This window comes from Zeus faber (genome assembly GCF_960531495.2).
Source record: "Zeus faber genome assembly, chromosome: 7".
Lineage (NCBI taxonomy): Eukaryota > Metazoa > Chordata > Actinopteri > Zeiformes > Zeidae > Zeus > Zeus faber.
This window is the reverse complement of record NC_137203.1, coordinates 7,499,297-7,510,713: the sequence shown is the minus strand read 5'-3', so window position 1 is coordinate 7,510,713 and position 11,417 is coordinate 7,499,297. Positions and strand designations below refer to the sequence as shown.

General features: G+C 46.5%; 1 protein-coding gene across 1 annotated transcript in view; it reads left to right on the top strand.

Moving 5' to 3' along the window:
- The window catches only part of LOC307232535 (protein unc-13 homolog B-like), a gene marked incomplete at its 3' end in the record, with an annotated part of 62,498 nt that overhangs the window by 43,167 nt on the left and 7,914 nt on the right, over positions 1-11,417 (top strand). Inside the window, exons 20-22 of the mRNA XM_080003576.1 lie at positions 9,042-9,068; positions 10,773-10,861; positions 11,121-11,258. Coding sequence (XP_079859702.1) covers positions 9,042-9,068; positions 10,773-10,861; positions 11,121-11,258 — 254 coding nt within the window. The remainder of the gene's footprint in view (positions 1-9,041; positions 9,069-10,772; positions 10,862-11,120; positions 11,259-11,417) is intronic.

The window sequence follows — 11,417 nt, the reverse complement described above, 5'->3', positions numbered from 1 at the left end:
GACTGTTCCATGTTCTATTATTGTTCCATAGTGAATAATGAACAAGAATAAACACAGCGTCAAAACCAGCAATCTCACTATTGTGGTAACTCAAAATTGCAGCGGTAATCCCTATGTGCAGCTGTCCTGTCACGTGAGCCTGATCAGATCATCGACGGAGAGCAGATCAGAAATCGGAATCTGTAGGTCCGACTTAAAAAAAGACCAGACCAAGAAAATCTCACTCGGTGCATCTCTAGTTGGTAAACATGTTCGGTAACTTTACGAGATGATGCATTTCAAAAGATATATCCTAGTAAGATAAATGAGTATATATAGTTAGTCGTAGTATCTCGCATACGATGTGAGTTGGATCATTACAAGACGGCTACGGTGTGAATAACTGATGGAGTCATTTGGCTGCAGTAACTCAAGCACCACAGATACTCGCTATTGTGGTACTTAAAATAATTTCCAGGTCTGCTCCTCCATCGCCGAACGAATGGGAGTTTCTGTAAAGAACCAATGTGTCCCTGGACTAGAAAAGATGCTTTACGAGACACTTTCCAAACTTCCTTCATCGGTTGAAGCGACCAAAACTCGCGGCTCCCCGTCGCGTCCGTCTTGCCCTGGCTGTGCCGCCGCCGCCGGTGCAGCAGCTGGCACCGGCGCGGCGGCAAAGCTCTTAATGGATTTCCAAGAGGCTGTTCCACAGCTCCCTCCGCCCGTCAGCACTTAATAGACTATCAGCGGGCCGCCTGATAACTGAATATGAGTGCATCAAAACGTTGTGTTTAGCTGCCCGAAGGGGGGTTCTTGAAATGGTTCCCTTTTATCCCGTGCCACGAGCCCTCCTGCAGCATGTCAGAGCAGAGGGTGATGATCTAATCAAACGCAAAAGGGAGGAGAAAAGAGCATTGATTGGGGCGTCTGAATTGGACAATGTGGCTGTCGTAGCTGTCGAGGGTGGGGTGGCTGCGTCGGGGGGTGTTGATATGACAGCTGGACGTCATCGCAACGCTGTAAGCGACTAGAGTGATGATAATATTTAGAGCGGCTGAGTGCACTGATTTGGTAATTATTATCTATTAACTGTGTGTTTGTCTGTTTATGTTTATATTTTTGCCTTATTCCAGAGGCCTGATATTATTTTACGCTCCACGGCCCCATTTTTAGGTCCAAAAATTCTCCTGACAACTGCAACTAGAGAGTATGAAAACAATTTTAGGGTTAGGGATTATTTTGGAGCCAGTAATTGTTTGTGTCACTATTAATTGCGGCTAAATAAGAATCTTTCTTGCTGCGGTTTCTTAACTGACAAAGTGCTGATATTCCACTTTGCATATTAGGAAACATCAGCTCTTTTTTTAATGTCACAGAGCAGGGAGGGAGCTGGAAATATAGTTCAAACTTAGTAAACTTCTTTTTTTTTTTATGAATAATGTATGATTTAAATATCAGTTTATCCATCTTAAGACTCGTCCACATTACCCGATTTCTGTCAGTCGTGTAACGAAAAAGACGGAGCAACGCACGTTTAACGACTGTCATTTGCAATTTGTAATTCATTCTCTCCGGCTCACACACTTAACCGCCGCGTTTGAGGAGGACAAATCTAAAGACGGAGAACAGTCCAACAGGGTGTCGTGGTACTCCGGCGCTCGCGAGAACGTGTCCTCCCGTGAGATTCTGGCGAGAGGCAAAATATAGATTTTGATATTTTGACACCAAGAAATACACACGGATGCCGCGCCGCTCGCCGCTGCGGTCGTTTGCGGAGAGAACTTGCAGCGCTGACATTCTACACTAATCAGACTCTCATGAGTCACTATTCCACCAGTGGCTCCTGCGTTTCAGAAATCCACACTCGCCCACTTTGTGCTTTCTTTAGCTTCCCCATCGTGCAGGCAAACAATCTCATTGGCTGTTGGAAAACTGCACACACACACACACACACACACACACACACACACACACACACACACACACACGAAAGGATTTGGGAAAGACTAGCCCCGATAAAATCAAACATATTTCATTGAATCGTGACATGACCGATTGGGATCGTAGAGAAACAGATTTGAGTCTTTCACACACACACACACACACACACACACACACACACACACACACACACACACACACACACACACACACACACACACACTGATGACAGTTACGATTCTACAGCGCGACAACCCTGGTCTGCCACGACTCGGCCCAAGCTCAAATCGTTGCCAAATCCGCCTTAAAAATCATGTAATGTGGCCCTGTCTTAAGAAATGTCCTGTGTTATCCTGTATGACGTCGTCCTGTATGACGTCCTCCTATATGTATGACGTCATGCTGTATGACGTCATCCTGTATGACGTCATCCTTTATGACGTCGTCCTGTATGACGTGATCCTGAGCACGTATCAAGTATCACAGAAAATCTCATCCCATCCAAATCTCGTCCCGTCCTCCCCATGTCTCCCTCTTCAGGTTGATAACAAGGAGAAGGAGAGCAAGGTTGGTTTTTCAGGCTGAGTAACGTGAAGCAGGAGGGAAGCTGTGTGTGTGTGTGTGTGTGTGCGTGCGTGCGTGCGTGCGTGCGTGTTTGCGTGCGTGCGTGCGTGCGTGCGTGCGTGCGTGCGTGCTCCTGTTTCCTCGTGCTGCGTTCCTTGTCCCTTGTGCCGTGTTTTGGTTTTGCACCCGACCCAAAACACGAGGTGAATACGGATAGTGTCTCCTCCGTTCTCCTCGGAGCTGAAGTGTTGTGTTTGTTATCACGCTGCACGAGGTCAGAAGTCGTTTTCGTCTTTCATTTCTTTTTCTTTGTCGTTTTCTTGCTTTTTAAAATTTGCTCTTTCGACTCGTTAGCTATTCAGAACAGTTATGAATTTGGATAACACGCCATGGAAGCATGGTGGGTTTGGTTCTACCGTTGGCTCGGGAGTGTGATGCTGATCGTGAGGGTGGAGTCCCACCGATCGAAAAGTAAAGATTTCGATTTAAAAAAGGGTTTTCTCCTCTAAGGGATTCATGTGCAGTGCTTCAGCTAGAAATACAGTTTCATTTGTTTCCTGTAACTGAAAACGATTTGAGTCAATTCATTTCATTTAAGGAATTCCAACTGCGATTATTTATTATTATTCCTATTTTTTTGTAAGATTAGGAGAAAGTAAAATATTAAATCTGTAAAATTAATGTTAATCATTGGAAATTGGATCTAATTCCACTTGATGCATTGCAGCTGCGTCGATACTAGAATGGTATTTTTGGGGTAATTCTCATCAAAATGAGCTCTTTCTCCCTCCCTCCTCTTCCTCCCCACTGCCCTCCTCTCTCCCCTGCTTTTCCTTTCCTCCTCTCCCTTTCATTCTCTTCTCCTCTTCCCCTCCTCTCCTCTCCTCTCCCCTGCTCTCTCCTCTTCTTTTCCGATCCACTCCTCTCCTGTCCCCCCTCTCCTCTTCCCCCCCACTGCGCCCCTTTTCCTCCCCTCCTCTCCTTCCTCTCTCCTCTTCTCCGCTCTCCCTTCCTCTTCCTCGCCCCCTCGCCACTTCTCTTCTCCCCTCCCCTCATTCTCCTATCCTCCACTCCCACTGCTGTACTTTTAATTCAGCTCAATGAATCCTGATCTCACTTTGTATGTGTGTGTGTGTGTGTGTGTGTGTGTGTGTGTGTGTGTGTGTGACTATGGCTGTAATTCTGCGAGTGTGTGTGTGCGTGTGTGTGTGTGTGTGTGTGTGTGTGTGCGCGTGTGTGTGTGTGTGTGTGTATTTTGATATGCATTTGGTTGCTGTGTGTGCTCCTCCTGTTATTGTGCTTCTTTCCTACCGTCTCCCTTGTTCACTGTCTGAGTCACAGTTACGTATGTTTATTGTTTTTGTTTTTTTACTTTTCTTCTTTCTCTTCAATGCTCCCGTAGCTGGACAAGGAAAAGGTGGGGCACTAAAGCACATTCCATCATTATGTATGAAAAACCAGTCATGGTCACGGCCACTCCATTGAAATTTCCAGGAAAGAGGGCGTGTGACATCGACTCTCTGGTGGAATGTCCGTTTGATTTTGAAGAGCGACAGTTTGGAAGAACAGCAGTTTGACAATTTTAATATTATATCAGTCATCGTGCAGATGAAGTGCGGTTTTCCGTTTTTTCCTTTGTGTCTGTTAGATTTCACAAAGGAAACTTAGTGGCATTCAGAACATTTGAATCACAATAATGTCAAAGACTTCTTCCGGTTTATGACATTGTCTGTTCAGCGCTAGGGAAAGGTTGCCAGCTTTGCAGTTTCTCATCAAACCGGCCATTAACTGGCAACCCTGGACTGGAAGTTGAAGTTGCCTCGCGTTTCTTCGTTCCGTGGAGCTTCTACTTCCCCCCGATCGTATCGCTTTCACTTCAGAGGCTGAGAGCAGGGAAGAAGGGAGTGTATCGCTAATTGACGGCGACCGCGGTCGGATAAATCCATTCAAAGCCAATCTGACGGACTATAGTTGTCAAATCTTAAGTTTGCATGAACATGAAGTGAAATAGGCCATTTGGAAGTAATTTACCATGTGATGCATTTAGTGTTGCTCACATTATTAAACACATTGTGATGTCAATTAGTCTGGATGAGAACACGGTTCCACCCACGGTCGTCTACGAGTCGAAGCCCACACGTATCCAGAACAGTTTTCAGGCAGATTGCTTTATTCGCCGAGGTCGAATTCATACAAGTATCAAAATTAAATTAGCCAGCGCGGTAAACCTTTCGATGGTAACAGCGAGCTCCACCAGTCAGAGACGTCGCTGTTAAACTTGGGACTATGGGTAGCGTAGTCTCCATAACATCACAAATAAACAACATTTTTCTTCAAGCAAGGTTGATATTACATGACAGACTTGTGGCTTCTACAGGAGCAAAAACAATATAATTTTTACATTGCATAATATATACGCAGTTATTTATTAAAGTTTCAAACCATAACATTGACCCTAATCCTAGAAGCTACAAAAATTACAATTCTGCGCCAATTTATTATGCATCTTGGTGCAATTGCCTCATGGGTAAAGTAGTTGTAGTATTAAAAACCTTAAAATTAAAGAGTTTTATGGTGAAAAGCAACATGCTTGTGTTACTGGGGGTTCATTTGGTCTGGGAATATACCTGCGTTCAGAATTTACATATGTCATTTACAAAGCGCTGAATTATATGGTTACACCATTTTAAATGGTGCCCCTTATTGACAATACCACCCCTGTAAAAGTGTCCAAAGATATTGACCCTATTTCGGTAGCTTTTTGAAATACTGACATATAGGGCTTCAAAAGTTCAAGATTCAAGAGGTTTATTATTTGTCACATACATATACTGTACATACTTTCATACATATATGCAGTGAAATGTCTTTGCAATGCACCCGGAAATTATTATAGTTACTAATAACTAATAGCTTATAAATAACATATATAATATATATATATATATATTATATATATATAATACATAATAACTAAATAGGTTACCTCTGGTCAGGGTTCAAAGGTCAATATCTCAGTTTAGGGTCCACTAAAACTTACAGATGCTATAAGTTGAAAGCTTTCCAAAAATGTGCTTTGGTTTTGTTCTACGGCAAAGTAAAGGAAAAAACTGGGTGCCAGGTGTGGCCTCCAAGCCCATTCCTCCACCAGCGGGAGACCAGGTTGGATCTAGTCTTGTCGCAGCTTTGAGCCCAACGTTATTTGTCCGCCTTGGCCTAGCGCAGGCACTGGAAAGAGGAGATGTTGTCGCATACAGGTGTAAAGACATTCAAGTTGTTCAAGTTTGAAAGCGGCAGCTTTGAAGACATTGGGTTTGACTTACATTTCCATGAATGTACATGTATTTATTCTGTTTCATCTTTGTTTTTTTCATCCTCATTTCCTTTCAAGTCTGATACCAAGAAGGAAAAGGTGTGTGTGTGTGTGTGTGTGTGTGTGTGTTTGTGCGTGTGCGTGTGCGTGTGCGTGTGCGTGTGTGTGTGTGTGTGTGTGTGTGTTAATAATGACTGTCAGTGTGTGTTTTTGTCTTTATTTTTGTGGGAAAGACTGTATTATAGCCATGTACCTAGTTGTTATCTAAGCCTCATATTTCAAAGTGTGTATGTGTGTGTGTGTGTGTGTGTGTGTGTGTGTGTCTGTGTGTGCTTGTGTGTGTGAGCAAATGTTTTATCGTGTGGTTGTTTCTATGTGTGTGTATGTGGTGGGGGAGTGGATATCTGTCATAGCTCATTGCAAAATAAATGAGTGTGTGTGTGTATGGATTTTATAATGTGCGTGTCCTTGCAGGCTGAAAAGGCCGACAAAGAGAAGCAGGTGGGTTAAATCTATTGTCTGAGCTCTGCCTCGCCCCCAGACAAGTCATCTCTCTCTCTCTCTCTCTCTTTCCATCTCTCCTGCTCTTTCGCTCGCTCTTTCTCTCTCTCTCTCTCTCTCTCTCTCTCTCTCTCTCTCTCTCTCTCTCTCTCCTATCTCTCTCTCTCCCCCTGCCCACCCCAAGGTCCCACTTCCATCATATCAATTAATTGAATTCAACTGTAATATTCCTGATGATCACGACCTTCACACCAGTAGCGTGATTTTATTCCAGCGTGTTGGTGCCAGACGTGTGGGTTTGATGTGAATAGTTTCTTTTTTGATTGGATTCATGAATAACAATGACTGAAGTGGGTTAGTAGTAGTCGCGTGCTTGGTGTGTGTCTGACTGTGTGTTGTGTGTGACGGTATGTGTAAAGGCAAACTAGTCCTGTTTTTGTTGTTTTTTTTAACCTGCATCCTTCTCTCCGTGGTGGTTGAAGGAGGAGACCAGGAGCAAACAGGTGGGTGTCCTAAAAAATCCAAAAAAAACACCAGCACTTCAGTATAGTGCTTAGAACCGGGTAAAATAAAAAAATGATCATGATTTTGAATAAATCATACTTCACATGGATAGGAATAAAGTCTTAGCAGCCAAAAAGACACGCAACGTACGGTGTAAACATCTGCTTCGCGAGAAGAGCAGCTCCGTCATTCTGCAAAACCTCTATCTGGGTGCAGCAGCCCTTTCCAAAAACACCGCATTCCTCTGTGCATGTGCCTGTGTTTTGTCGGTTTGAAAGTCGGTGTATACTGTCTGTGTGTTTCCGAATGAGAGAGAGGGAGAGAGAGAGAGATGGGGAGAGACGGGGTGGAGAGGGGGCTGATACCCAAGTGTGTCTGTGGGAGAGAACAGATTATGGAAGATGAGATTCTGCCTGATTTAATTGAAGGTGACTTTGGCAAAAAAAAAAAGAGGCATTTCCCATTGAGCTGAAAGATGAGAGTTCCGTCCCTTTTATTCAGATCGAGTCTTGTGAACTCTGTGAAAAGAGGTTGAGGTGTGAAATATTTGGGGATGAAGAGGGCCCTGGGTTCTCAAGAAAAGAGCCCATTGTTAAAGAGCCCATTGTATAATATAATCACTAACAGATGTTGCCAGGGGCCCCTGTGAGATAAGGAAGTGCCAGGGGCAGGGGAATGGGAATGTGCTTAGATGTATGTCAGTCAGCTGAACTGTGACCCGTAGATTGGAATCAGATGAGCTACGTTGTCTCTGGACAAGTATAAAAGACACTCCCTAGTTCCACTCGAGAGGAACACATTTGACTTCTGTTCTCTCCCAGACAGTCCATGGCAAGTCTGGTTTAATGCTGTTCCTACTTGTAATAAACGTAATACTATAATCAAGTCAGCGTCAGCGGAGAGTCCTTCTTCATCAACACATCAACAACAAAGAAACTACAACATTTTGATTGTATTTATCCATGTTACATTCGCACGTGGATGCGAGGTGAATAATACGAGTTGGATCCGTGTAAGCGCCTCGGGAGGAACGAGACGAACCGTAGTGATTTTCCATACGACGCCTTGTGTACTTCATTGTTTTTCTAATCCTGTCGTTTGTTGTTTTTTTTGCATTTTCTCTCGCCAGTCCAAGGAGGAAGTGAACAAGGTTTGTTCGACCAGTCGGAACACGGTTTTGCAGATCCCACCCCCCCTTCCCCGACATTCCCTTCCGACATAGACCCTAAAATGCCATCTGGTAGATCAAACTCCTGGGATGCCCTCCTAAAGTTGCTCTGCGTTTCTTGCTCTTCCGTGTTTTTCATTCCATTTTGAGCGTCGTGGCACAATGTTGTCAGTCCGCAGCCGCGATGATGAGGCGTTGTACAATTAGGTAAGGGCGGGCGGTTTGAGTGCTGTTCGCGTTGAGGGTAATAAGTTTGAGTGGAGGTGATGTGAAGCCAGAGCAGAACAAGGTTGTCGGCGCACGTCTTTAGTTGCCTGGCGACCAAAGTCAACCACCGCTTTCCCTCCAAATTCTCTGAGCGTCACGCTACAGTATTTGATTTTGTCATTCCCTTTCCATCGGCGCTGTGACATGCGCCTCGGTTTAGCTCAATAGTCAGTGTGAGGTAACGATTTGATGAAGTCGTTTACCTTAATAATAACGCCATTACTGAGAAACACGAGTTTTAGCGGCGGGTGAAGTAGTCGGGTTATTGACAGGAAGCACTTGCTCCACCGTCCAGGGGAGAAAAAAAAAAATGCTTTTTTGAATGTGTCATCATTACGGTTCTCGCGCCGGTCCTCATATGTTTTTGCGATGCGTGCACTGTTTGGGCTACACCGATCATAACCGGATTTAGGCGTTTATATGCCTCAATAAATGGAGTGATTGCCCATTACGAGTACAATTCGATGAGTCAAAGCCGGCGTAAGGTGTTTACATGAACACGCTGACTCGCCCTCAGAACCAAAAAAACTGAGAAAAACTCGAGACGGGGATGTAACCACCGCACATCAGCCTCACGCCCGTGACGCGTTCAAACGACGGCTGCAGTACACCGAGTACACGCTGAAAATGTGGAAGCTACTCAACTATTTCCTGTCTTAGAATAGAAACCAGACACAGGTTGTGGCTCCCTAAAAAGCCTGCGTAACACGGTGCGTGTGATTTTTGTTATGTTATGTGTAATTTCTTCTTCTGTTTCTGCTTCTTTTGTCTCGTGTTTTGTCTTCGGCTCCTCCTGTGCAGACTGAAGCCACGGACGATGCGAAAAAGGTACGGAGCTGAACGGACAGATCCGGAGCCGCCCTGGCCTCCCAGCCGAGCACCCACACTACGCCCGTCTTAACGCTGCCGTGAGCCCTCCGGACGCCGTCTCTCCCGCGCCCACGTTGCCACGGCGCTCCCGCGTTCATTCCAAACAAAACCTGTCATCGCCGAGCAAAAACCCCCACAGGTTCCTTCTTCTGTTCCAGAAATCTGGGACAGTTATCAATAAGCAGATTTATCCGTTGCTGATAAAGGACCCTTGCGACACACACCCAAGTTGCCATAGTTTTCCGTCATCCTTGACCAGCTCTTAAATTTGTATAAGCCTTTTTCAAGGTTAGACTGTGGAATGTGGATTTTACGTATCCACACTCCACAAACCTCCACAGATGTTAAACTTAAGGCTTGTGAAGCCCTCTGAGACTGCTCTCATTAAGCCCCGTAGAAATAAACTTGACTTGACATTCATCTCCGATTGAGGCTCTCACACATCAAAGTCCTCCACGGGCCACTCTGCTAACGCCAGCGTCACATAAAAAAAACCAGTCAGGAGATTACAGGAGTATAATGTGTTCGACGCGAAGATGAAAATAGATTGGTCATTGGAGTTGTGTTAAGCGTGTGTTATGTGTGTGCTCTGAATGTTGTGGTTGTAATGGTTGCTCCTTGAGGGCACCTTAACATGGGCTGTTTGGAAATCTCCTCCCTCCCACTTCCCACCAATTCCTCTTGCAATCTCTCCACACGTTGCATTTTGCTCATCTGCTAACAATTGCTGTAATGCAGGCACCCTAACTTGCACCCATGGTGGCGGCACGGTGTCTCACAGCAACAAGGTTCTGGGTTTGAACCCGACCGGGACCTTTCCCTGTGGAGTTTGCGCGATCTCCCCTCGTCCACGTGGGTTTCCCTCCGGGTGCTCCACTTTTGCCCCGCCCTGAAAAGCCACGCGTGTCAGGATTAGACGCTCCCGGCCGTGCCATTGGCCAAGGTGTCGGCGCCGGAACTGAAGGCGGTTCCCGGCGCGCCGTGCTGTGGCCTCCCGGTCCTCCCCGATAGCCGGGACGGGTCGAATGCAGAGGACGAATTTCCCCCCCGCGGGGATCGACGACACCATGTTCTTCTTCTAGGGCCGGACCAGAGTCTCCAATTAGAACCTGCCTGCCGGTGGAGGTCGGACTTAACCGGCGCACATTGGCGCAAACCCCTCAGCAAGGCGCGGGGAACGTGGAGAAGGGACGAGGCGTGGCCCGGCTGCCGAGGGTGCTTCGGTCGGACAATCCGTTCACCGGCTCAGGGTCACACTTCCCACGGTGGACACTGTTTATCTCCCGATCCTCCTTCCCACTCGGCCGGCCGCGACTCGCCTCGATCCCCCTTCGTTTTGTGTATTTATTCGAACGCGCTCGTAGACCCCGCGTAGACCCCACTCCCGGCCCCATCTGTGGGGCCGGGAGAAGTGAGGAAAGAGCTTCCTCAAAGAGTCGAAAATGAAATGAGTCATTGCTCCCGCAGAAAGGTTTTAATTGGCTGATTCCCGCGGAGTATTCGGCTCGAGGTGTTTAAATGACGGCATTTGCTTCACGGCTCATTCGCTTCAGACATGAAATAACCTGGAATCATCTTTTGTATGTGTGTGTGTGTGTGTGTGTGTGTGTGTGTGTGTGTGTGTGTGTGTGTGTGTGTGTGTGTGTGTGTGTGTGTGTCTAGCTGGACACGGAGGCAGCTGATATTCTGAATGAGCTGCAGGTGAAGCTTAATACCGTCCTGGATAACTTCAGTGCCATGTTTGGCAAGAGGTAACACACACACACACACACACACACACACACACACACACCTGTTATACACATTCAGCATACAAGCACACACAGACACACACATAAATGCACACGCACGCCAAAGTAAGTTAGAGAGTTATCTCACTCCCAAACTACCCCAGACTGTGATGACGACGTCTTGTGTATACGTTTGTCCATCAAATTGGAGACGCCGAGGGCGATGCCTTCCCAGCGTGCCTCGTTTGAACACCTGTGTGTCGTCCCCTGCCGTGTCCAGTTTCCAGGCCCGTATAAACGGCTGCATGCGTCAGATGGCCGAGATCCTCTACCAGATCAAAGGCCCCCCCAACCGCAACACGGCCGAGGCGGACGCCGACGCCATGCTGCGTCCCCTCATGGAGTTCCTGGACGGAAAGTAAGAGCTCCGTTTGCCGCGCGCTCAGTGGGAATTTCGCCAGCCGACGGCACGTCGTCCAGGACGACGATTCAGGGAGATTCTGATGTGCTGCGATGTAACGGTGATTTGAGTTCCCAGGCCGGCGGCAGTGGCAACATGACGAACCCAGTTCTTGTA